General features: G+C 45.1%; 1 protein-coding gene across 7 annotated transcripts in view; it reads right to left on the reverse strand.

Moving 5' to 3' along the window:
- The window catches only part of AGPAT4 (1-acylglycerol-3-phosphate O-acyltransferase 4), an 87,346-nt gene that overhangs the window by 58,940 nt on the left and 1,145 nt on the right, over positions 1 to 27,261 (reverse strand). For 5 of the 7 annotated variants that reach the window (XM_075924576.2, XM_075924575.2, XM_089777318.1 and 2 more), the window contains exons 1-2: positions 18,200 to 18,352; positions 2,373 to 2,612 (exon numbers count right to left, since the gene is read on the reverse strand). In XM_075924576.2, the coding sequence (XP_075780691.1) occupies positions 2,373 to 2,550 (178 nt within the window). In that variant the 5' untranslated portion in view covers positions 2,551 to 2,612; positions 18,200 to 18,352. Of the gene's footprint in view, positions 1 to 2,372; positions 2,613 to 18,199; positions 18,353 to 20,861; positions 23,323 to 27,261 lie in introns of those variants that run through there. The other 2 variants (XM_089777315.1, XM_089777316.1) reach the window with 2 other exon arrangements.

Below are 27,261 nucleotides of genomic sequence, written 5' to 3' on the forward strand. Positions count from 1 at the left end.
CTGATTGATTTGCATAATTGAGATTGAGTCATTTGATGTTTGTTGAACATGCATAAACACTTTGCTGCATGCTCAAGTAAAATTGCCCGTATTTTTCAAATCAGCTAAATAAACCCTTGTCCTCACTAGGGCTGCCAGATGGCTTCAACAAAAATACTGGACACGCTGACATTACATCACAATCTATACTACATCTTATTTAGAAGATACCAGATATTTATCGTCTCTCAATTTGTTTCCCCGAACAGAAAGCTCAAATACTGGACAGTCTGGTTCAAAACCAGATACCTGGCAACCCTAATCCTCACTGAATGCCATCAATATCCAAACTAGATGTCAAAGGAATCAGGTGTGCTGCAAGGTAGTACTGAGCATAAAGTAAGATTGGAAGAATGTGGCCCTATGATCTTCTTTTAGTTCAAAACAGTTTTCCCCAGGGAAATAAGAGGCCCAAATTCAGGGGTTGCAAGGCAAAGTAGCCTCCTGTTTGGCTTCAGATTAGCAGTCTATTATATTCTGTATTAGAATTCATTAGGAAAGGGATAGATATATTGAAGCAATATGATTGTTACAAATCCATAGTATGCCCACATCTTCAATACTGCAAGCAGATCTGGTTGCCCTCTCTCAAGAGGCATTGGAACTAGAAAAAGGTACAAAAAAAAGGGACATCGATATTAGGGGTAGGGAATAGCTTCCATCGGAGGAGGAATTAATAAAACTGGGATTTTTCATCTTGGAAGAGACAACTAAGGGGGAAGATACCATAAAGGTCTATAAAATCATGACTGGTGGGGAGAAAGTAAACATTTCCTTATTTACTCCTCCTCAAAACACAAGAACTAAGGGTCACGAAATGAAGTTAATAGGCAGATTTAAAAACAAAAAAAGTTAGCCTGTGGAATTATTTGGCAGAAAATGTTGTAAAGGTCAAAACTACAACAGATTAAAAACCAACAAACTAGATCAATTCATGGAGAATAGGTCTTCAATAGCTATTAACCAGGATGGATAGGGATACAAAATTCTGCTTTGAAATGTTCTTAGCTTCTGTTTGGCAGACACTGGGAATGGGTGACAGGGTACAGATTTCACAATAACCTGTTCTGTTCAGTCCCACTGATGCACCTGCTGTTGGGTATGCTCAGAAGACTGGATACTGGACAAGATGAACAATTGGTCTGACGAATATGGCCATTTTTATGATTATAGAGATTACATAAAGTACATAGATACAGTAATCTAAAATTTGACATGTTTATTCAACGAAACATAAAAAGTAGCCGATTTGTTACTATGACCTAGTTCTGTATATAATCATGTTTTATGAGCTGATTTTCTTTTCTCATGCCAAGGCTATTGAAATCTGGAACATTTACCCAATTAAAAAAAAAAGTCCTATGTATCTATGAATTTCTTCAGGATTCATTAGAAGATATATTGTTTGAACCCCATTTAGAATGGAATGGAATTACATATAGTGACTTTACCCCGCTGCTAAGGATGTTAAGGACTAGTCCATTCCTCCTTCCTCCCCTCCTCCACTGTCTCTATCAGAGGCAGCAAAGGGGCAGAAGAGGGGGTACTTCAAAGTGGCAGTCCTGCACAGCTGAGCCCCGGCTCAGCAGTGCAGCACTGCTCCTTTGAAACGCTGCCTCGGCATTTCAAAGCAGCAGCACTGCACAAAGCCCGGGGTCAGCTGGGGACTCCCCAGCTGATCCTGGACTCCGCGGAGCATTTCAAAGCAGCAACGCAGCATGGAGCCAGGGGTCAGCGAGAGTACCCTGCTGGCCCTGGTCTCTATGAGTGTGCTTCCGCTTTGAAATGCGCAAGAGCCCACACTGGGGACTCTTGTACATTTCAAAACTGGCCCACCTTCAGCCTGGAGTCAGCAGGACTTCCCGCTGGCCCAGGCTGCATACAGAGTTCCACATTCCTCCTTTGAAGCGTACAAGAGCCATCACCAGGGCTCTTGTACATTTCAAAGGAGGAATGCGACAGTGCCTATCAACTAATCAAGTAGTTGATGGACAATCCTTCGACTAATAAATGAGCTACTAGTTAACATGCTTAGCTTCTGCAAATATTAAGTTCTATAGCATTCCTTGGTCAGAATTTAATTTTTTGGACAAATGTGACGCTCATCACAGGAAGCCAATATCTATAATATTGTGTGTCAAGTCAATGTCCCACTATGACTAGATGAAAAAATTTAGTCTAGCACATTTGACAAATATTCTCACATACTTTAACCAATGCACACATTCTCTCAGCAACATACAGGAATTTATAGGCATTAAAGAGAGACACAAGATTACTTTACTACTAATTCATTAGTCAAGCTATGGAAATAAAATTTAAAAATTTCTTACGGCTTGAAATGCAGTAAGCCAGTCTGCAATTGACCTTCCTGAAAAGCTGCTTGTTGATTGGCCAGAGGACAAGTGTGAAGAGCTGAATGAAGTTAATGATCAGTCCTGACACTATAAATATGTAGCAGATAAGAAGATGACAAATGAACTGAGATTTCAGAAAGCCAATGATGTCCATGGTTCCTTAAGAAAGGAAGGAGAGCTTCCAGAAGGAGAAAATCCAGGACTTCAGGAAACAGTCTGCAAAACCAAGCAACAATATCAACAGTTAGAAAACCAGAAATAAAAAAAATCAAATATGTAGGCAACACACTACAGTAAAACGCCAATAGTCCGGCACTCCTGATAGTCCGGCATCAAAATGGCAAGAGTCGAGTGAGCGAGCTTCGGCAAAAAAATGCGTCACAAGGTAACAGCAGCAGCAGTTGAACTGAGCAAAAAGGGTAAAAAAAGGCTTTAAAAAAAAACACATTACAGTATACTGTGTACAGTATGTACAATAAAAAGAGTTAACACTTCATATACAGTATATAATGTATACAGTGTGTGCATGTATAACACCAGCTTATAGTATCTCCTGATAATCCGGCACCACCTAGGTCCCGGATTATCGGAAGTCTACTGTACTAGCATTAATATGAAGTGACTGCTTTCCTATTTAAGAATAAAAAAATTAAATGAGAAATTAAGAAAAGGCCCTAGTTACAAATATTGAAGATAGACACTGGAAAAAAAAAGTAACATTTTCAATCAATTTACATCACTTAGTGGTAAACACTTGTGCCTATGCCTAAATCCTATTGACTTCAAGGATTAAGTGCTTGTTTGGATAGAGATGGGATTACTCAGGTACTCAACGTCAGCTATGTTCAATGCTTTGCTGAATCAGTTGCGCAGAATGGTGTTCAGACATTTATATTCAAAATAAGATGCATTATTCAACTGTACCTTTGTGAAAAACTTAAAAAATGAATAGTCAAGCAGCACCTTAAGACTAGCATGTAGATGGTATCATGAGCTTTCATGGGTACAACCCACTATCATCTGAAGTAATCTTAGACATGTTTTGTTAGTCTTTAAGGTACTGCTAGACTATTCATTGTTAGTACAGACTAACTTGGCTACCCCTCTGAAGCTTTACTTTTGTGATCAGTCACAAAAGTTACATGCTTACAGTCTTGAAACATTATGGACCTCCCCTCCCCCCCCCAAAAAAAAACCACACACACACACGCTCCAGTCTCGTGCTCTGGGACTGCAATCTTAAACAAGGCTCACAAAATACTCCATTTGAAAAAGGATGCATGATCTATTGGCCATTTAGTCCCTGCTGGGGAATGGTGCGACAACTACCTATGTATGTTATTTATTTTGTTTTTAAAGTTTTGCCCCTTTACAAAAAAAGCCACTAACCTCAAGCTCCATTTTCTTTTATTACTACTAACCCAGAGTTTCACTTTTGTATAGGCGGGTCAATGTCTACCAGGCCCATTTACAAGACTAACATTCAATCTAGGCGATCTTTCAGATTTCTATTCTAATACAGGTTTGCCTAGATCCATTACCTGTGTGCATTCCATCCCAAAATTGTATGAAGTGTCTATGGATGTTTGGGAATTAGGACTCAGATTTGTCAGGTGGCAAGCATCCTGGCTCAGTGCATTAGAAACGTTAAAGACATGATCAATTTAAGCAAGCAAGCCATCCCAAGGAAATCAGTAGAACTACCCACATAACTAAATGCTTTGCTTGATAAAGCAAGTGAGCTTGCAGGACTTCATTCAATAGTGTAGTGAAGCTGAAGAAGTGAACTTTTGCAGTCTTCAAAAGGCCATCAAATCCACTCTTCATAATTTGAAGTTACTTATCAGGATCTTAAAAAGGAGAACCTTCCTCCTTTCCAGAGAAGGAAATTAAAAAAAATATATATATTGTGGCTTCTCTCCTACTCTTCCAATACAATGCAATAAGACTTGGTTTACTTATTTATGCATTCAAAGCGATCTCAGCAGCAGAGCTCTTAGAATAGCATTGGTTAGGCAACTGTTGCTACAGAGCCAGAACCTCCACAAGACACGCTGTAGATTCCTCAAAGAAATTATTTTTCGTGACAAAGTAGTGACGTTTATTAGCACAATACAGTTTTAAAAATAGAAGTTACAGCCCTAATATTGACCTGACACTGTCCCATGACTAGATTAAAAAAGCCCCTCGATCTGTAATAGTCCTTTCTTTATTTCTCAAAGTCAGTATCAGTAATAGAAGAAAATTATTTTTGTTTCTCTGCTGATGTGTTTTGACAGAGGAAATAACCCCACTTGACAGATCAGTGGAAGGTTTTAGCTCTGAACAGCTATTTACACATAAAGCAACCCTGGAGACCCTAGAAATAACGAAGCTTGAATATTAAGACTTTGTGGACAGAAATTGTGACAGTTGTCTGGTTGGAAGCATTCAGCCAGCTAGGGTCATCACTGTAAAGCTAACAGTATCACATCACCACAAAGTTACCAACAAAACCCAAATAAAATTGCATTTTGTACAAGTAACATATGGTTGATTTTGACAAAGCATGCTTCTATGGATATTTACCCTTTCCATTATTAAATGTAAGCAATTCAGGAGTTTTCTGCCACACTGCAAAAGTATGTATGTTCTAATTTTTATTATTTAAAAACCTCTTCTCTAAAGCATGTTTATATAAAAATGCCTAAAGGGTATATTCAGATTATACCCTCAATCTACAATTTGAATTTTCCTTCCCCAACTGGATCTCAAGCCTGCTCCTGCAGGAAGCAATTCTAGACAGCGTTCTGTTGGCCTGTTATTTAACTTCAGTGAGGGTGACTATCAATTTTGGATAGAGCATGTGCTTATCGCAGCATTCAATATGCACAGCTTGCTCAATTGCTTCATGTTTTCACAATTTTCTTGTTGAGCACAATACACACAGGAAGCAGTGTAAATATTGGCGCTCGGCCGTGAAGGGCCAATTCAATAAATGTTTAATCAGAGCTCCCACTGATGCTAATGAGAATGTTGCCTGAATAAGGAATGCAATATTTGGGCTTGTGCTCATGAGGCAGAATTCTGGTCTTAGGTGTGTGAACTATCCCCTCTGTTGATTTCAGAAACATGCAACCCAGCAAAGTGCACTGTGCTGGAATGCCACCGAATCATTCATTTAAAGGAGTCCTTTTCCTCGGTTATTAAATATGGTCACAACTTGGAAAAATACTAATAAAATGTCCAACTAACAGAAAAAGCAAAACATTTCTTTAACAGCATATCCTATAGCAAGGAGTACAGCTACCTTTTTTTCCTGTGTTTTTTTACAAAACTTTTTAAAACCACAAAAAAGTATACAAAGAGACCCATAGGAACCCTCTCTCCCAATTAATCAAACTGCCTTAATCTATCAGTGGGACTTCTCATGTTTAAAGTTAAACATAGACTGCAGGCACTGAATTACAATTGGGTGGGAAAAAAGTCAATGCATGCTGCATATTAACAGAAACCCCAGCAATTAGGCTTATCATAAGACCATTCATTAAAACTGATTAAGTGCCTTTTGTACTAGCTAGCTGTTTAATTCCATGCCACAAAAAAAAAAAAAAAAAAAAAAAAAAAAAAAAAAAGAGTCCACTCTAATCTAATGTAATCCCCAAAGATCAGTGAGGGTTTGGATCAAACAAGAAAGCCATAATATAAAATGGAAAGTCTGGTATAATGGAGATCTGGGGGGAAAAGTCAGTTTGACACAATTAACAAAATCATGTATTGTATTAAGGGTACCAGATCAAAAGAGAAAATAGACTACTGATTCATTCTTTTCACTGTTACAGTAGTTTCCTCAGAAAAATGTTAAAGTTGAATGTTACATTTATAGTCGTATCTGCTACACAGCACGCCTTTTATACTAAACTCTGTAGGATGAAGTCAATCACTGATTAAACAAAATATATTGCAATAAGCGATGAAGACAATAGTACATTTGAAAGTCATTCCGTCTGGTTTCATCTCTTGGCCAAAAAATTCTGTTTTATAAAGCATTCAGTACACTTCTAAGACACCAAATACAAAGTCAATTAAATTACCAGTTTTTATTAGCGCATAGAACTTTGTCATAAGGACAAATTTTGGTTTATAGACACTTGTTCTTGTCAAAAAGCTTAGGAAATTACTAAGTCTTATTTCAATAGGTTCCCCCTCACTCCACAACTCAATCAAAGCTAGTGTTTGAATTTAAACATTACCCTGCTGTGTTTGGAACAATTTTATTTTAATAGTCAAAGATGCCTGTATTAAGTGTAAGTATATTGTTTTTTTAAACACTGAGAGGACAATGAAGCCGTGACTCAAACCAATGTCATCCTATTGTTTGCAATACAGGCAGTCCCCAGGTTACGTACAAGATAGGGACTGTAGGTTTGTTCTTAAGTTGAATCTGTATGCAAGTCGGAACTGGCGTCCAGATTCAGCCGCTGCTGAAACTGACCGCCAGTTCCGACTTACATAAAGAATCAACTTAAGAACCCCAAGCGTCCCCAAGTCAGCTGCTGCTGAAACTGATCAGCAGCAGCCGATTCCAGGAAGCCCAGGGCAGAGTTGCTCTGCCTCGGGCTTCCTGTAGTCAGCACTGGTCAGTTTCAGCAGCAGCTGACTTGGGGACGCCTGGGGCAGAGCAGCTGGGGTGCTGCTGGGTTGCTCCAGTAGCGCCACTCCTCAGCGCTACTGGATCAACCCAGCAGCACCCCATCTGCTCTGCGCCAGGCGTCCTGATTCAGCCGCTGCTGAAACTGACCAGCAGCGGCTGAATCAGGACGCCTGGGGCAGAGCAGCTGGGGTGCTCCCGGGTTGGTCCAGTAGCACCCAGAGCGGCGCTGTGGGACCAACCGGCAGCGCCCCAGCTGCTCTGCCACAGGTGTCCGGAGAAAAGCCTAGTCTGCTGGGGGGGAGTCATACTAGCTGTGCCCTCCCCACCCCAGCAGACCAGGAAGACGCGGGCAGCGGACCGAGACGCACCGCGGTCCCGCCACCTGTGTCCTCCGCAGCTTTGCTCCCCGTCTCCCTAGTCCGCTGGGAGAATTTCTTAGAGCATGCTTTATTAACCACAGATTTTCTTACAGTTCATGACTGGAAGCCAGAGCAGACTTTTGAAGGAAAAGCTCCAATCAAGACAGTCTCAAAAGACGTTCAGATGGGATGGCTGCCAAGAAGCCCTTTTTCTATCAACACCCTTAAATTAATTGAGGGAAAGTGGTCAGAGCAGACAAACAAAAGAATGCTTTGTGATGGGCACTTCCCTTTGTCAGGAAATAGATAGAGTGCCCAGTCCTTGCAAATGTTTGTCTAGTGAGTAGTCTTATTGACTTCAGTAAGGCTACACACTTAAGGTCTACTCATTTGACTACAGGGTTCCAAGGTCACGATCATAAATAGCAGCCACTGGTCTGCAGCACTCCTGCTTCCTCATGATCAGAAACATCTAGCTTTGTTCTGAAGCAAGACAGATTAGACACCTCTTCTGTTTACACAACTTCCAAACATTCCTTTTGTTCCCACAAGTAGCTACAGGTCCTAAACACACATTACACAGCATGGGAAACAATTCCCTTTAGGGAAAAGGAGCTGCTGCCAAGTAATGATATCTACAGCTTCCCAGTTTCAGAGACTAACTAACAATGATCCCAAGATCCTGAGAGGGTCAGAACAATCCCCACTGTCCCATCTGAAAAGTGAAGCTATGTGCTAGGGATCTCAAATAGGGTTGCCAGATACTTCAGAAAAAGATACCGAACATGGCCAGGGAAAGGGAGGGAGACAAAAAAAAAAAAAAAAAAAAAAAAAAAAAAAAAAACACACCAACACAAAACCCAAGTTAGAGGAAAAAAATGGCACAGAAGAAAGAGGCACTGTGCCTTTAAACCCCCACGCTCACCGCTCCCAACCCCCACCAGATGGCAGGGGGAATGTTCCAAGTGGCCTTCTGTCCGAGAAGAACAGAAAATACCAGACATTTGATGTGTGTGGTATTTTTTGTTTGTTTTTAACTGGACAGAGGCCACAAATACTAGACTGACCAGGCCAATACTGGACACCTGGCAACCTTAGTCTCAAACTCTCAACCTGCGGGCACTCTGTGGCCCAAGCAGTTCTACATGTGATTTCTGGGACGCGAGTCCCTGAGAGAAGGAGGGTGGATAGGTCTGTATCCTTCCACAGGACTACTCGTTATTCTCTAGGCATGTCTGTCTAGGGTTCTTACACAATACATAGATACCTAACTCAGTCTGTGGATTAAAATGTTGCCCTAGTGTTTCTATAGGAGCCTACAAGTGTTTCAGTACTGTAAGGCCTATGCCTCATTACATAGCCAGGCTATGGTTAAGTACTTGGCCAATCATTTCCCCAACTCCTAACTCTGGTCATCTGAAGAAGTGGGGTGTGCCCACGAAAGCTCATGATGCCATCTACATGTTCCATTAGTCTATAAAGTGGTATCAGACCATTTGTTGTTTTTTCCTGTAACAGACTAACTCAGCTACTTCCTGAAGCTCCTGAAGGGTTAAGCTTCAGCAGGAGGTTTAGAACAGCCAGACACCTTACAGGACACTGCCACAGTTGTTGATTGAAATGGACTCACAAACATCCATCAGGGATGGTCAGACAGCACTGGGTCCTGTCACGAGGGTAGGGGACTGGACTCGATGACATCGAGGTCCCTTCCAGTTCTAGAGTTCTATGATTCTAACACAGGAACCAGTTGCATGGAATACTGCAGCTGCAGTGCAGGGCTTAAACAAACTGTTATACAATCAAGAAATAACCATTTCCCTAAAACTAGTTCCAGCCATCACTGAATGAATGTAAGGAAGATGCATTGCAAATGAGTGTTCCTTCTAATGATAAACTCTATGTATAGACAAACACAACAAGCCACAGGAAATCTGTGTGTTTTGCTCTTCTTGCTTGTGGTTAGCAAGTGTGTGTCATGATTCATGTTACAGTATCTCCCCACAACAACTATCACAGAAGGAGTTTACACAGACTTGTCTTCCCTCCCCCCCGCAATTTGTTCTCATAGGGCCTGATCCAGGTCCCACTGAAGGCAACTGGCAAAATGCCAATGGCTTCAGGGCTCAGGAGTGGGACCTCAGGGCCCAATCCAGTATTGCATTTGGTCCCATGCATAAATCATAATGACCTGAACAATAAGAATAACTCTGGAAAAAGGAATAAACATTGCAGTGGCAAACTTTGCAGAGGACATAAAACTATTCAAGATAGTCCAAAGCAGACTGCAAAGCCGGTAGCAGAGGAGCTGGAAATGACATCTCCTGGTCTGGCAAAATCCCTCATGTGGGACTGGTCAGGTCCCAAGAGTGCCAGACCAAGGAGAGCCCACCTGGAGTTGTTCAGAGCAGCATGACAATGCCAAGGAATGTGGCGAGTAGAACACTATGGTTTCAGAGAAAGGACTGAGTTATGGGGAGGGAATGGAGAGCAATGCTGCAAGTGACCAGGAGGCAGGGTTGTCCTTAGGATTTATGGGGAACTATGCAGTACAGGTTGGACCTCCCTAGCCTGGCACTCTCAGGACCTGAGCTGTCCCAGACCAGAGATTTTGCCAAACCAGAGGAAGGCAATGTGCCCTGATGGCTGCCCCCCTCTCAGGCTCCATTCCCTGGAGCTCCCTGCCCTGCCACTGACTCACTAAAGCTGGCCCACCCACTGTTCCAGCTGCAGTGGGTGGTTCCCCAGCTGTGAGCAGGACTCCCTGGCCACATAGCCCTGCCAACACCAGGGGTTCTGTGGCCTGGGAGGGAGCTCCAGGGCCACTGCCTGGCCCCACGGATGCTGGAGGTTCCCTGGCCCAGACTGGGGCGCTCTGGCTACTGCCTGGTCCCATTGATGCTGGGAGTTTCAGGCCAGAGCAGGGGCTGCTTTCGTGCCGCCTAACCTAGCCCAGGCTTCCCAGCCATACATTGCTCTGGGGATCTTTGGTCCAGTAACATCCCTGGCCCTGCCAAACCACAGATGTTGCCAGACCAGAGAGTCCTAGATTTGAAAAGTTCAACCTGTACTATTAAACTGGAGCCCCGATGATAGCCAGGAGAGGGCGGGAGGGACAAACAATGATTTTACACAGATGTGTTGAAATTTTTTTTCAAAAGTCACACTAATTAAATAATGTTTAAAACAAATTTTAAACTAAGGTCCTGTAGACTAACGGTAAATTCAAAAACGGACAGTGATTTTATATAAATGGCTCTATTACCACTTGAGTGGCTCTTTCAGAGGGTCAGTGCTCTGCTAATAGATCTGGCAGGCTCCTCTCTGGAAGAAGCAAAGCCACAGAAACAGGGACAGGAAGTGGCAGATGGGTGGACATTATGGCCCAGTGATGCCCCACGCAACTGCACATGGGTGAGGATGGCTATGCCAGGAGGGGAAGGTATACTCCAAGAGCATGGAAATAAGTATTTGAAGGACTTGGAACAAGCAACGGGACTGGATGGAGGGCATGAAGAAAAATCCAGGTGTGCCAAATGTCACCGTTACAAAAGAGGTGTGAATTCAGTGATGTTCTGAAATGGGGATTCTTCATGGGTAAACAGGCTCCAAGTTTTCTTCTGTTCTCTGGATCTAGAAGTTTTTTTGACTGGTCAGAAGCTTAAGAATAGATTTTATATTTGAAAGGGGTTTCCAAAGAGTGTTTGTAAGACTAGAGGACTCAAACATCTTTTTAAAATGAAAGCCATGGGTGAAATTCACCCCATGCAGAGAGCAAACACAAGCTCCAGGTGTCTCCGACAGCCATGGAACCTCAGAGTTTAGTCCTTGCTGTCTTGAACAAGGTTGAAGTCTCCTGTATTTAGTTATGGAGATAAGACATTCCTTTCCAGTCCCTATGCATGGGGAGCCCTTGATTTCTCTTAAAAGCCAGTTACCAGTTTCACAGCAGAAACATTATGTCCTGCAAACACAATGCACATGCAGCTTTATTAAGGCAACTAGTCCCCTTTGAGTCCAGTGTGACTACCAATGTAAATAAGCAAAGGTACTGAAGCATGTGCAAGATCAGGGCCTTTATATGTCGAGTTAGAAAACAGTAAGATTTTTTTTTTAACTTGTCTTTATTGTTGTGTTTATACAGCTCCTTTCAATGGAGGCACTCAAGTCTTTAAACATGAATGAACTAAGCCTCACAGCACCCCTTTTGAGGAAATATTATTCCTATTTTACACACAGAAACCCAGCAGGTATGAACACAGGGTATGTTCCAGTCCACTCTCTCAATATAAAAAAGCTGTTCCTAATTTAGTCCTTCCCTTTCTCATGACTCAAATAAAGACAGGGTACCCAGAAGTAAGTTTGGTGGGTGTCTATTCTGACTCAGAGGTTGAGGTTAGGCCAGACAGGCTCCACAAATGGACTGTTTGAGAGCATCTCAGGCCTAGATTAAGAGCCTAGAAAACGTACTTGTGATGAGAGAGATGCAGGCTCAGCTCCTCACTAGATAAAGAGTCACCCTCTCTTTTTCTGGCCTGGTATGTTTACATTGCAATTAAAAGCTTGTTGCAGGTCCATGCCAATTGATTCAGGCTTGCTGAGCTCAGGCTAAGAGGCTGTTTAATTGTGGCATAGACTTTTGGGCTCAGGCTGGATCCCAAACATCTATATTGCAATTAAACAACCCCTTAGCCTGAGCCAGAATCAGCTGCCACTGGCAAGCTCTAAATTCTTAACTGCAGGATAGATTCTCTAGCCTAGTGTTTAGAGGACTCACCTGGAACCCACAGTCTAGTCTTCCCACGCCAATAGAAACAAATAACAAATGACATACTGGGTGAGCCCCACATCCAACTAATTCATGTTCAAATCCTTCTTCGCTCTCAGGCAGAAGGGTGGAACTGAATCCAGATTTTCCATATCCCTGGTGAGGACTCTGACATCACCTCCTCTGCTTGAATGGGCTCCAATCCAGTAGGCAACCTCTGAGCATGCCAACTGGATCAGATGAAGCAGCAGGATGCAGGCCCAGAGGCAGAAACTAAAGCATGAAAGGCACTTTTCCAGTAGAATAGTTAGGCACTGAGTTTAGCGGCAGTCAAGTAAGAGCTCACACTGGAGCCAAAACTACAACTTTGGCACCAAAGTCTACAGTTTAGGTCCTAAGTACCTTTGTGGATCTGGGTCTTAATGTCCACAATGTAGCAGTTTTAACAGGTACATAAGACCTTCATGATTTCCACCTTGAAGGCTGGCCAACTCAAAGACACCGCTGGACACTTTCTTCACAATACCCAAAAAAATAAAACAGTCATCTTCACAGATGACAATAGAGTTTGCTTAAGGCTCCTGTATTCCTCCTTAACAACCCATTTGTACTTTCTGGAGTTCTGCAGATTTTTTTTTTAAATAATTTTGGACACCTCTCCCTGAGCTTGTGGCAGAAGTCATGTTCCTAATTTCACTGCAGAAAAGGGACACAAGTCAGAAGCTGCATATCATCCTGGGGATACTAGTTTGCAGCAGTAGTTTGGGGATCTTTTATAAAAGGATCCTGGAAGTGGCATAAAGAGAGACGACCAAGCCAGTGAGCTAGGAAATTGACGGTACTGAAAACAAATCAGTTTATAGAAGTAATTTCAATATTTAAGTTTTCTACTGCACCATTAGCAGCAGTAGACATAGGTAGCATAATTACTACAATGATGGTAGTGTTTTCTAGTGAACAGCAGGCTGAATTGGAACTCAGGAGACCAGGCTTCCCATACTGCCTCAGGACTGCTGGGGGACCTTTTGCTAATCACCTCTCTGCACCTCATGTAAAATAGAGATAATGGTACAGACCTTTTTGGAGAGCACTTTGAGATGTATTGATAATGGCTAAGTCTTCTATAGGACTTTTTAATAGTAGCAGTGCTCAAATTGAGAGTGCAGTTCTACTGATTAAACATTAAAATAAGTTAGGTCAAAATAAAAGGTAAAGTTTGAAAAAAGTGTTAAGACTCATTAAATATTCCTCAATGAATACTGACTGAAAATTTCATGAATATGAAATATTTCCTCTGCTAGAATGTGAACCCAAGAAAGATCCTTAGAATGTCACATAAAAACCTCTCCCAATTAAATACTCTGCCCTTTATCCCTGAGACTGGCTTACGCTTCTTCAAGCAATTAACTTTATCTTCCATATTAAAGATATTAAACTGGGATAGAATATAGCCATGCACACAAGGGAAAAAAGCCTATGTCGTCTTAAAGAAAACAAACTGAAGAGGAAAACCAGCCTTCAATATCTATTATGCAGAGATATAAACTTCCACCATCAACAGGCAACATCTAGCAGTTGGCTTGGTGGATACATTGTTTTATATATTTCCAAGTATCAGTCCCAGGGAGTTCAAAAGAAAATATCATTGGAAGTCTGGGCTGCACTCACAAACAAGAGATAATTGAATGTCAGATAAAGCCTAGTCAACAGTAGCACTCTTACCACACATCCAATCATCCTTACATGCCCAGTTTCCAGCCAGCTCAGTCTCAGAGATTAATGCTGAGAAGTTGTTTTACTGGATCATAATCTTTGATTAGATTTTTACACTTTAGTCAGTTGCTGGAATTTAGGGCATGAATTCTGGGATGCAGAGGATAAAGCTGAAACAACACACACACACACACACACACACACACACACACACACACACACACACACACCCTCTCTCCCTCACTTGGAGACCAATCCAAAGCCTGTTGAAAGACAAGATTCTCATTGGCTTTACCACACTTCAGATAAAGTCCTAACAGGCTGGAAAACTCAGAGTAGCTGAATCCAGAGTTAACCATGCAAGATCCTACATTCTCAGAATGCAAAGCCAGGACTGGTTCAAATCAACTGAGCTCCCCTTCAGCAAAACCCTTCAGCTATAGCCTGATCCAAAGCCCATAAGTCAGTGGGAGCCAGATTTTGAAGTGGGAGCCAACTCAAGATGCAGATTCTCACAGTAGGATTTTCAAAAGCACAGTAGGATTTTCAAAAGCACCTAACTCACTCTTTAGGCACCTACCCTACTACTAAAGAAATCTGGCCCTAGATGTCTTTTCATCAACTTTAGTGGACTTCGGAGTAGGCCTGTAGGGCCCAACAAGAAGGCCCAAATTTCAGTGTGACACACTTCATGTGACACTTCCCCAAATTCCTGTGTCCGACTAACTGCAAGGTGGTGGGTCCTGTTAAAACAGGGGTCGGGGGAGAACCAACATTGTACATTCAAGAAGTGGTCCATATATTTTTTAGGGGATGGTCAGTAGCAGGTTCCTGGGAAAAAGGGAAAGATTAACAGATCCCAGCTACATCTGTGATTGTAGGGAGAGAGCGGGGAGACTGAACCCTTAGGCACTCAAGTAATTGTACCAATAGAGCTGTAAGCAAGTGTTACATAACTCACATTCAACACTATGTAGCACTGGAACATCAGCAGTAAACTTCTTTACATTGGTGCTCCACCCTGCTGCGTGCGTGCATACACACCCACACACACACCCCCTCAGCTGTACATTTGACTGCTTTGATTTAAAAACTCTAAACACAGAAAGAGAACCAAAAAAGTGCCACCGTGGCTTAACAACCAGGTAAAAGAAGCAATGACAAAGATATCTTTCAAAAAGTGGAAGTCAAATCCTAGTGAGGAAAATAGAAGGGACCATAAACTGTGTCAAATTAAGTGTAAAAATATAATCAGAAAAGACAAAAAGGAGTTTGAAGAACAGCTAGCCAAAAACTCAAAGTAATAGTAAAATGTTTTTTTAAGTACAACAAAAGCAGGAAGCTGGCTAAACAACCAGTGGGGCCCTTGGTCAATCGAGAAGCTAAAGAGCACTCAAAGATGATAGTCATAGTGAGATTAATTCTTTGATTCAGTCTCCATGGCTGAGAATATTGGGGAGATTCCCAAACCTGAGCCATTGTTTTTAAGTGATAAATCTGAGGATAAATTCTTTTTAGGTGATAAATCTGAGGAATTGTCCCAGATTGAAGTGTTTTTAGAAGAGGTTTTGGAACAAATTGATAAACCTCAGAGTAACAAGTCACCAGGACCAAATGGCATTCACCCAAGAGTTCTGAAAGAACTCAAATGGGAAATTGTGGAACTATTAACTGTGGTTTATAACCTATCCCTTTAATCAGTTTCTATACCTAAAGATTGGAAAATAGCGAATGTGACACCAATATTTTAAAAGGCCTCTAGAGGTGATTCTCACAGTTACAGAAAAAATGCCAGCTATATATGCAACATGAGGGAGGACTAATTTGGCTACAACTACACAAGAGAAAGATCTTGGACTTATTGCGGATAGTTCTCTGAAAACATCCACTCAGTGTGCAGCAGCAGTCAAAAAAATCAAATAGAATGTTACGAGCCATTAAAAAGGGATAGATAATAAGACAGAAAATATCTTCTTTCCTCTATATAAAACCATGGTACAGCCACATCTTAAATACTGTGTATAGATGCGGTTGCCTTATCTCAAAAAAGATATATTGGCACTGGAGAAGGTTCAGAAGGGGGCAACAAAAAATGATTAGCGGTTTGGAAGGGGTCCCATATGAACAGAGATTAAAAAGACTTGGACTTTTCATCTTAGAAAAGCGGAGACTAAGGCAGAATACAAGAGAGGTCTATAAAATCGTGACCGGTATAGAAAAAGTGAACAAAAGTTATGTACTTACTCCCACAATAAAAGAACTAGGGGTCACCAAATGAAATTAATAGGCAGCAGGTTTAAAAACAAAAAGGAAGTTTTTCTTCACTCAGTGCACAGTCATTCTGTGGAACTCCTTGCCAGAGGATGTGGTGAAGGCTAGAACTTTAACAGGGTTTTCTTTTTTTTAAAAAAGAAAGTTAGATAGATTCATGGTGGTTAGAGGTCCATCAATGGCTATTAGCCAGGATGGGTAAGAATGGTATCCCTAGCCGCTGTTTCTCTGGAGGTAGGTGACAGGAGAGGGATCATGTGAGGATTATCTGTTGTGATCCTTCCCTCTGGGGCATCTGGTATTGGCCACTGTTGGCAGACAGGATGCTGGTCTAGATGGACCTTTGGTCTGACCCAGTTATGGCTGTTCTTAAGATTTTACTTTTTCTAAAACAGCCCCTGCCTTCAGATCAGAAATATATTGTTTTGTGGATATTCAAGAGACTCTTTACATTGCAACCATACCTATAACGTTGCATTGAGACCTATGTAGTGATCAATATCACTCACACACATAGAAAGTGACCTCCAACCGGATCTGCCTGCAGATGCGACCTTCTGTGCACAACTCCCTCTTGCCATGTGCAAATGGCAAACAACAACCAAAATAGCACCAGCTGCCTATCCCTGGATGTCTCCAGGGATCTTTACTACCAGGTGTAGAAGAAGCAGGTTGGTTTGAGCTGGAGAGGTGCATGCATTAGCCATCAGATAGCCATCTGGAAATCTCAGAAATGGAGACTCGGGGCAGCTGCTGTTCAAGTTTTTCAGGTATTCTCTTACCAGCTGTTTTAGCAAAGATTTTAATCAGGTCTTCCCTTCTTTCTTACTTTCCTAACCTAACCTGCAACTGGATCCACCCAAATAAACCTTTGCATAGCCACATGGATCCAAATATAGGGTTAAACTGGAGCAAGAAACACAAGTTAATTGATTTCACTTCCTTGCTCATTGATTATTGTGGCTATTTTCTGTCTTGTACTGTTTACTCTCATATCTTTACAAAAGTCATTCTGCTTGTGTGCCTCTCCCATTATTTTTATATTACAGTAGCATCTAGACAATTCTCATATTAAGTTCAGGGCCCTGTTGTGCTAGGTGCTATTCAGACACAGTTGAAGACCCCCTCTGCCCTCAAGTGCTTATAGTTTAGTCAGGTGGGATGAGGGGGAACAAACAGAAGCAGGGAATCAAAGTAATTGCTTACTTTTTTTAAGGTGAAACAGCAAGTCAGTGACAATAAGAATCCAGGTTTCCTGACTCCTAATCAAGTGCTCAATCTTCTAGACAAGATTGCCTCAATTCCAGTATGGGGGGGTTGGTTCCTTTTTCTCAAATTCAAACCCTTGCAAAGTCACTGCAGCCACTAATAACTCCCTTGATTTTTTTCATAAGGGGCCCTCTATAAAGTCTCCCCCTCTGTCAACAACAATTCTGCTTCACTTCATTTCCATTGCCCCTGACATCTCTTTTCTGAAGAGCCAGGTGCTGAGAAAATGAAGTGAGTCAAGCCACTGTGAGAGGGATTGCCTACCAGCATGGCAGCAGGACAGGCTTTTTGTGAAGATGAGAAGTAGAGCCTCTCTTACTACTGTCCTGATGCCATGTAGTAAGTAGCTGTGGGCTTAAGCCTGTCAAGCACTATATCAGGATACCAATGCCAAAAATATACCTGGGAAGGAACACACACTCCCAATGTCAGGAAGTCTCTTTGCAAGTTGGGTTTCCACAAATTAGGAAGAGAGGTGCCTGAAATGCAGCTCCCTAACTATATTTTGGTGTAAAAACAGTGTGCTATCACTGAACATTGCTGGTAGGTGGTGCAGCAACATGATAACTCTTCCTTAATTTCTCCATTAGAGTTACCAGAACATTCAGCATGGCTTTTATGTATCAAATACACCCTCAGCCTCCAGGGGTCTAATTTGTTAATGGACAGTTCAACAAATAGACGGCAGACTTTCACCCTAGCTACTTAGCAGAAAGGTAGGCACCATTTCAGTTTATCAGTGCCACAGCCAGACCCTTAAAACACAAGGCACTCAATCTTGATTCTTTACCTGGAGCCAGGGGACTTCTGGCAGCAGCTCTTTTGCCAAGCAGCACACACCTCCTTGCAAGCTTGGGCTCTTAGAGATATCCTGGGAGGTGCCTCTCTTGAGTTCCTTTCCTTAACAGTTTACCTTCTCTATTCCTTAGTGAGAAATGGCTCTCCCTGGGAGCTCTGATAGTCTTTCACAAGGTGCAGGTGCTCATTAGCCAATTAACCGCAAAGGCCTCAGTTACTCACAGGTGAGTAGACATGGGATTGTTCTCTAGCACATTAGCCCATAACTCCCCTTAAAGGAGACAGCCACCCCTGAGACTAGTGCTCCATGTAGGAAGGAACAATCAGTTTCACACATAGGCTGTGTCTAGACTGGCAAGTTTTTCTGCAAAATCATCTGCTTTTGCAGAAAAACTTGCCAGCTGTCTACACTGGCCACTTGAATTTCCGGAAAAGCACTGATGATCTCATGTAAGATCGTCAGTGCTTTTCCGGAAATACTATGCTGCTCCTGTTCGGGCAAAAGTCTTTTTCCGAAAGACTTTTGCGCAAAAGGGCCAGTGTAGACAGCACAGTACTGTTTTCTGCAAAAAAGCCCCGATCACGAAAATGGCGATCGGGGCTTTTTTGCAGAAAACCACGTCTAGATTGGCCACGGACGCTTTTCTGCAAGAAGTGCTTTTGCGGAAAAGCATCCTGCCAATCTAGACGTGCTTTTCCAAAAATGCTTTTAACGGAAAACTTTTCTGTTAAAAGCATTTTCGGAAAATCATGCCAGTGTAGACGTAGCCCTACAGAATGGAAAGTGACAGTCTGGGAAGGAGTACAGCAGAAAGGGATCTAGGGGTAATAGTGGAACACAAGTTAAATATGAGTCAGCAGTGTGATGCCGTTGCAAAGAAAGCAAACATGATTCTGGGATGTATTAACAGGTATGTTGTGAGCAAGACACAAGAAGTCATTCTTCCGCTCTACTCTGCGCTGGTTAGGCCTCAATTGGAGTATTGTGTCCAGTTCCAGACACCACATTTCAAGAAAGATGTGGAAAAATTGGAGAGGGTCCAGAGAAGAGCAACGAGAATTATTAAAGGTCTAGAGAACATGACCTTTGAAGGAAGGCTGAAGGAATTGGGTTTGTTTAGTTTAGAAAAGAGAAGATTGAGGGGGGACATGATAGCAGTTTTCAGATATCTAAAAGGGTGTCATAAGGAGGAGGGAGAAAACTTGTTCATCTTGGCCTCTGAGGATAGAACAAGAAGCAATGGGCTTAAACTGCAGCAAGGGAGGTTTAGGTTGGACGTTAGGAAAAAGTTCCTAACTGTCAGGGTGGTCAAACACTGGAATAAATTGCCCAGGGAGGTTGTGGAATCCCCATCTCTGGAGATATTTAAGAGTAGGTTAGATAAATGTCTATCAGGGATGGTCTAGACAGTATTTGATCCTGCCATGAGGGCAGGGGACTGGACTTGATGACCTCTCAAGATCCCTTCCAGTCCTAGTATTCTATGATTCTAGTTATCTCATATAGGAGGAACAGTAAAAATACAACTCAGCCAAGAGAGAAAACCCAAATAGACAGTGCTGTCTCCAGGACCCTGCTCACTGAAGTCAGGAAATTCTAGTTGTTTATCAGTATGTTACTGATGAAGGAGGCTAGGTGCCCAACACAAGTCTCTAATCTAATGGAGCGGTCTCAAATTGAATTTACCTTAGGGCTAGTGCCAGTCCTCAAATCCTTCTAGTGAGACACTGGGCCTGCCTTTTAGCCCATGTCTTTTCCTCCCCCCTCTATCCCATGTGTCCCCCAGCTGCCCCTGGGTGATTTAATACTCCTGCAGACTCCAGCACTACTGCTGGTAGGGCAGTGGGGGCTACAGCAGTTTCTGGCTGCTTGCGCTGTACCATTGCCCACATGTTCCTGTGGCCGGCAGCAGGGGCACCCTCCACCCCCCCCAACACACACACCGCGGTAGCCGGAGACATGAGGACGTGGAGTTACACAGCAGCCTGCTCTGCGCCACAGCCACCTCCCAAGCCAGCCTGCACTGGGGCTGGGGCACTTCACTTCCCACTGATGTAGTGAAGCAGAGTGAGCGGGGTGGCCTGGGAGATGGCAGCGCAGCAGAGCAGAGGCTGCTACAATGCTCTGCTTCCCTGCAGCTCCGGCCATGGCAGGGGGAAGCGCTCAACATCTGCTGATAGCCTGTGCCAGGCCTCTAGTAACCTCCAAGGCCAGATCCTTTGAGGGAGGGGGCTTGAGGGAAGGGATGCGATTGGGGGGAAGGAGGGAGAGGGAAGCAGGGCAGGATTGGAGCAGAGCAGGGGCTGGATTTGGGGGATGCGTATAGACATACACAGTCCCAGGGATGCAGGGACTCACTTGCCAGCCCCTGCTCACACCACAGCTGGCCCGTAGGCCATGAATTTGAGACCTAATGCAAATACTGGCTGGTGTGTGCTGATGTTGCACTCTTGGTGCTGACAAAGGAAGAGTAAAAGGTATACAAAAGTAAGGGAAGGTCGCCTTGCCTCAGGTGGCAGAAGACAAATGTTTTTGAACCTGAAGCTGTTACACTAGTTAGTCCTAGCTCTGTGTGTGTATGGTGGCGGCGGGGAGGGATGTAAAGCATGGTAGCATGTGTGTATAATATAATGAATGACTTCGTTATGCTGACCTCAGGGGCTGAGCCAGGAGGGCTGGTACGGTGTCCTCCAGCATTAGGAAACCTCCTCAGAGAGTGCTGCACACATTGTTCTATCTTGCCTCCAATGTCAAGCAGTAAAATCAGGGCTCATCATGTGATACTGCACCCTTCTCCTCACAGCAGGGCCAGGCCAACCATGTGATTGTCATAAAAGTTCTCTATGACAGAATCCCTACCCTACTATGACACCACAACCTGTATTGCACAGAGACATTTAAAGTGGCCTGACACAACTGAGAGACAATGAGTCACTCCACATAGGTATTTCTATTTCCAAGGGGGATACAGTTTTCACACAATAACCAGACCCTATTTAAGGGCCTTGTGCCAGCCTAGTTTACCTCAGTGTGAGCAGCACTCTACAAGCTATGTGAACCTCCCAAACTGTAAAGCTTGCCACCTAACATGCTTCCGTCTGACCACAGGCTGCAAAAGCCAAGCTTTGTCTTCACCCCTAGAGCAGAGAGCAGGATGGGGGCCTGTTTCCCCTTGATTGAAAGCATTGCAGGAGGCAGTGATCATGCTCAATTCTTCCCTGACAGCTCAGCAGGAGGTAAGTTCGTCCCTTCCTGATTGAAAGTCATCTAAAAAGAGGCCTGAAGACTGTCTCCCACCTGAAAAAAAACCTTTCTGAGTTATGAGTATAACCAAAGGAAAATCAGAACAGGCAGCTCCTGTAATAACGAAGAGTACCACCATGCCTGGAGAACAGTGACCTCAAGTATAAGATGCAGAGGGAGCTTCCACACCCAACATTTCTGTCATGTGACCATAAGGAGGCGAGCCCCCACCCTAAAATCAGCTGCCCTTCATCAGAGATAAGAGACTACCCAACTGTCTCCACCATCGAATGCCATTTCTTTTAAGCAAATAGCCAGGTTAATTCTACTGGAACTCCTGCTTTTTGCACAGTATAGTGGAAAAAGAGGCCCCACCTAGACATATATTTGTTGCTGAATGGGACCTTGTGGCTATGATACAAACAAATATGATTGCCAAGAATGAATTCTACATCTAGTAGCCTGCAAAATACACTGGAAGAGTGTGATATCATATAGTTGATAAGGTAGTGAACTGGGAATCAGAAAACTTGTTTACTGACTGCTTCTGATCTCCTCTGGATACACTGGACAAGTAACGTCATCTTTTTGTGCCTCAGTTTCCACACCTGAAAAATACAACCTCCTATGTCTTATTTTATGAAATACTTGGAGATTCTATGGATGGAAAACTAATCTATAATGATATTCTAAATGTTCCTTTGAAGCCCAGAATGTCTATCAGTCAATTTGAAGCAATTAAAGGAGCTATAAAAGCTTGGTTGAGAGCTCTTTTTGTGGAGACTAGCAGCAGGCTGGATCATCACTGGGTTTCATAGTCTGTTACCATCCACATTTTAAAAAAAATTCTCAGCCATTCTGATTTTTACTCCCATGAGGTGTACAGCTACAGTAAGTCATGGTATCTGTCATGCCAAGAGTCTTAGACCATTGTGATATCAGAGATAAGTCAACAAGTCACTAATCACCCTAGAGTTAATTTGCATGCATCATTTTCATTCGTTGTATGAAGGAGACGACACAGATGGTGGATTACTTGGCTGAACTGCCATCCACACAAAACACCATGGCTATATCTACACTGGCAAGTTATTGAGCAAGATCTCTTGCGCAAGAGAGCATCCACACTGGCCAGAACGCAGCACAAGAACGCTGAGCTCTTGAGCAAGAAAGCGTGCACACTGGCGGGACGCCATTATGCAATAACTTGGGCCTGGAACCACTTTGGCCATGTCTAAAGGTCACCAGCGGCGTCTGTGGGCGCGCACCGGACCCCTGCTGGGTAACACACTTAAAGGGACCCCTGGATGGCAGTTTCCCTGCGGCTGCGTGCAGAGGCACCTCATTGAGGCATCCAGACACACAGCCGTGCCCTCCAACTCAGCCTCTGAGCAAGTGCCCCTGGGCACCATTTCTGCCTTGCTCACAGACATGGAGCTGTAGGAGGATGCCATCCAGCAATGTCCCATCATGCCCATAATTGAGGCTGTGGAGGTCCTTCTGCAAGGACCCACACTGCTTCAGCAGGAACTGGAGACCGGGCAACACATCCTCGATCAGATGCATGCAACAGCTGCACTCAGGCACCCTCGCCCCACCACCGACAGACACCTGTGGAACCACAACACCAGTGGGGACTGGTGCTGGGACAATGGGGCAACCAGCACTGGGTGCAGAACTTTAGGATGCACAGGGGGACATTTCATGAGCTCTGTACCTGGCTCGCCCCTGCACTCTGGAGGCAGGACACCCGCCTGTGCCCCGCCATCCCCGTGGAGAAGAGGGTTGCGATTGCCCTGTGGAAACTGTTCGCCCCATACAGCTACTGCTCTGTGGTGAACCAGTTTGGGGTGGGCAGGTCCACCTTCGGTGTGATTGTCCAGCAGGTAAGGACCTCTGTGGACCATGGGCTTGTCCTGGGGGAGGGAAGGGGCCAGACCAGGTGGGGGGAGGCTGTAGGGGCAGGGGGAAGCCCCATACCAAGGGGGTCATGCTGTCCCTCCTGCACACAGCCCCACTGGTGTTGTGGGAAAACCCTGGAGGGCAGAGGGCGCTGGCCTGCGTGGGGGGAGGGACCATCAAAGGGAGGGTGAGCACACCCCAGGGGCCCATGTACGCACTGTGTCTCATTCCATGTGCCCCTCTGCAGGTCGTCAACGCCATCAATGACGTGCTGCTCCAGAGGGTGATCTGCCCCCATGACCTGGATGCCACCATTGCCGGCTTCGCCAGCCTTGGGTTCCCAAACTGCGGGGGAGCTGTAGACAGGACCCACATCCCCATCCGGGCGCCAAAGCACCAAGTGGCCCGGTTCATAAACCGGAAGGGCTACTGCTTGGTGGTGCTCCAGGCGCTCGTGGACCACCAGGGCTGGTTCCAGGACATATACGTGGGGCGGTCCGGCTGGGCCCACGACGCTCGCATCTTCAGGCACTCAGGCCTGTGCCACAGGCTGGAGGCGGGCACCTACTTCCACCATTGCCGGTCTGCATCTTGGGTGATGCGGCCTACCCTCTCATAGCCTGGCTGATGCGGCCATACACCAGCCAACTGGACCACAGCCAGGCCACCTTCAATGCCCACCTGGACCGGGCCCGCAACCCTGTGGAGTTCGCCTTCGGGTGTCTGAAGGCATGGTTCAGGTGCCGCCTGACCCGCCTGGACATGGGGGTGCAGCACATCCCGGAGGTCAGCTCAGAATGCTGCATGTTGCATAATATTACTGAGGGGAAGAGGGAGGCCTTCCTCCTTAGGGTGGGTGGCAGGTGGGGGCCAGGCCTACCAGCAGCCTCAGACGTCTGCAACCCGGCAGACCAACCGCCACAGGGTGCGGGTCCGGAAAGCTCTCCGGGTGATGCTGAACCAGGCCCCACAATAGGCTGCCCCTACACCTCTGACTTCAGGGATGCCCCCATTTCCCCACTCCCATCACCACCCCTTCCCTCACCTCCCAATAAATAAAATGCACTTGCTTTATATAATGCACTTTTATTTACAAAGGGAAGGGGGTGCACTGAGAGGAGGGAGGAGGAGGCCCTGAACTGGGAGGGCCTCATGGGTGTGGGGGCATCTCTGCCCCTTGTGCCGGGTCGGGACAGGCTGCACCAAGAGGTGCCGATGTTGGGGGGCTGCAGGACGGGGCATGGGTACATCGGGGAGGAAGCGGGGGGGAGGGCTGGGCAAGGCGGGGGGGGCAACAGGAGAGGGCCTGGCCACATTGTGCTGCGTCGCAGGGCCCAGGTGCTCCGCAATGGTGCCCAGGTGGGCGTACAAGTGGTCACAGCGCTCAATGTACTGGCCCCATACCCACTCCCACCACTCCTCGTCGGCACGTATTTTGTTCACGAGTGAGTGCTCCATGCACTCGATGGCGCAGACGTGGCAGCGGAGAAAGTGGTGGCGGTCCTGGGTTTGCTGCGATGGGCCCTGGCTCCTCTGTGCCGGCAGGATGGGGCTGGAAGGTGCCTTGCTGGCAGGGGGTCCTGCTGCAGAGGAAGCAGATGAGAGCGAGATCGTCAGTGACCCCTGCCCTATGGTGTTCTGGGCACCCTGTGCCCTCCTCATGCCCCTGCACATGTCTCCAGGCAAGACTGGCGTGGGGGGGATTCCCCTAGGAGCAGCAGGGGTGGCCTGAGGTGGGCTGGGAGATCTTGGGAGGGCCACATGTGGTGGGGGGGGCCTGTTGTGCCTTCCCCTGGGGCAGCTACTGTGTCCAGTAGGTGGCCATGGATTAGTACTGTGTGCAGCACCCTTGGCTGCGTGGTGTCCGCCCTGCGCCCTTAGGGCTGGGCTGCTCCCAGCTGGATCCCCGCCCTGGGGTCCCAGGCGTGTGCTGGGGCTGGCTGCTGTGTTCGCGTGCCACTTGGTCTGGCTGCACAAGGTTGCACATGCTGTGTGCTGCTGCACAGCATCCGGCCAGGCTGTGTCATGTGCTGCGCCCTCTCCCCCACCCCATGGCTCCCCTGCCCCCTGCACACTTGTGAGTGGCAGCTGTGACACTCACCAGATGATCCCTCGCCAATCTCCGAGGAGACCCGTGACACATGGTGGCTGCTGTGCCGGGCTGGTGGGCTCTGGCTGCTGTCCTCCTCCTCTTCCTCCTCCTCCTCTGCATCTGTTGGCCGGACCACTGGGGTGGCCAGGGCTGAGTCCACCATGGCCTCCAGGGTCTCGGCCCCCTTGTAGGCCAGGATACTGTGCAGGTGGTGGTAGTGGGAGCAAGCAAGTGGCTCTGCCGCCCCCACTCTCGCTGGCCTGCACGTAGCTGAGCCGCAGGTCTTTCACCTTGGCCTGGACCTGTTCCAGGGTCTGGGCCGGGTGTCCTTGTGCGGCTAATGCCTGGGCCATGCAGGCAAATATGTCTGTGTTTCTCCTCCTGGATTTGGGATTATGGAGGGCCTCCTCCTGGACCTCGGCGTTGCCCCAGCATGGAGCCCGCCGCTTGGTTCCCCTGTGGGCCTGCTGGGTGCTCTGGGGTGGCTCCTGGGTGGGGCCTGAGGGACCTGGCTGTTGTTCAGCAGCAGCCATCGCTCCCTTTGGCAGCTCCAAGGGCTGCACGTGGCACACGGCTCCGCTGCACATCCACACTGCCCTCTTGTGCAAGAGTGCCTGCGCAAGAGAGCTTACACCTGTTAGAAAACAGCGTAACTCGTGCGCATTGCGTTCTCTCTTAGCACACCATACTGTACATTTTCTTGCACAAGAGCAGGCAGGCAGTGTAGACGCTCTGCAGATTCTTGCGCAAGAATGGCCAAAGTTGCGCAATAACCCGCCAGTGTAGACATAGCCCACAAGTCTCTCAACACAAACCAGAATAACCCAAACATGAAGCCTAGCTTATCTGTGGACCCAGTGTGAAGGTATGCAAACCATTAAATGCACAGCTTACAAGTTCTTTACCCTATTTTTATTCAGAATATTAGCAGGATGAATTGGATTCACAGTCTGTTACCCTGACATTTTTAGGTTCTCAGCATTTTTGGCTTTAAAAAATAAAACACATAAAATTACCAGCTACTAGTTTTTATTAAAAAGCTGGATAATAATTTTAGCTAAGCTGTATATTCACAAAAGCAATGCCACCCACCAGGCAAATGCAGTATTTTTTTCTCTGGCCAGATAACTGACTATTTTACAATGTGATATCCCCTATGACCCAGTGGTCAAATTCCAACCTGTTCCCATACATAGAGGGTTACTAAAGATTGTGTGCCACTTTTTGCAGAGCACTAAACCCGTAAGTTTCACTTTTTGTGTATATTTAATTGCATTTTTGAAATTGTAATAACAATGTAAGTGTACACTTACACTAAATTTTAAAGAAATTAGAAAAAAACATAGCATGATTTTGAACCTTAGTAAAACACTTTTCATTTCAAAGTCAGGAATACACAGAGAACTCATATGAACCCAAACCCAAGTTTTCCTCTCATTTACAATGGACTAAGCACATGAAAGTCAATGGGCTTTCTCTGGTATCAAAGAAAAGAGATTTGGGGTCTTGGTCTGTTCAATACATTTTTAAAAAAATATTTGTTTATTTATTTTGCAACTCGTGTTCATTTTGGGGTGACTGATTATATTCCCTTGATATAACTGCCGCATTAGTTGTACCACAGTTATCAGAGGTGCAAATATCATCTTATTAAGCATGTACAGGTCTTGGAAATGCAAGACAAATAAATATGGGATGAGACAAAAACAAATGCACAGAAGAGAATGTTCTGGTCAGAATGAAACAAATCCTCATTTACTGTTTTGTACACACATGGGTAAACGCTTACTTGTTGAATCAAATCCTCTTTTGGATC

The sequence above is a fragment of the Pelodiscus sinensis genome, chromosome 3 (assembly GCF_052426305.1).
Source record: "Pelodiscus sinensis isolate ZL-2025 chromosome 3, ASM5242630v1, whole genome shotgun sequence".
Lineage (NCBI taxonomy): Eukaryota > Metazoa > Chordata > Testudines > Trionychidae > Pelodiscus > Pelodiscus sinensis.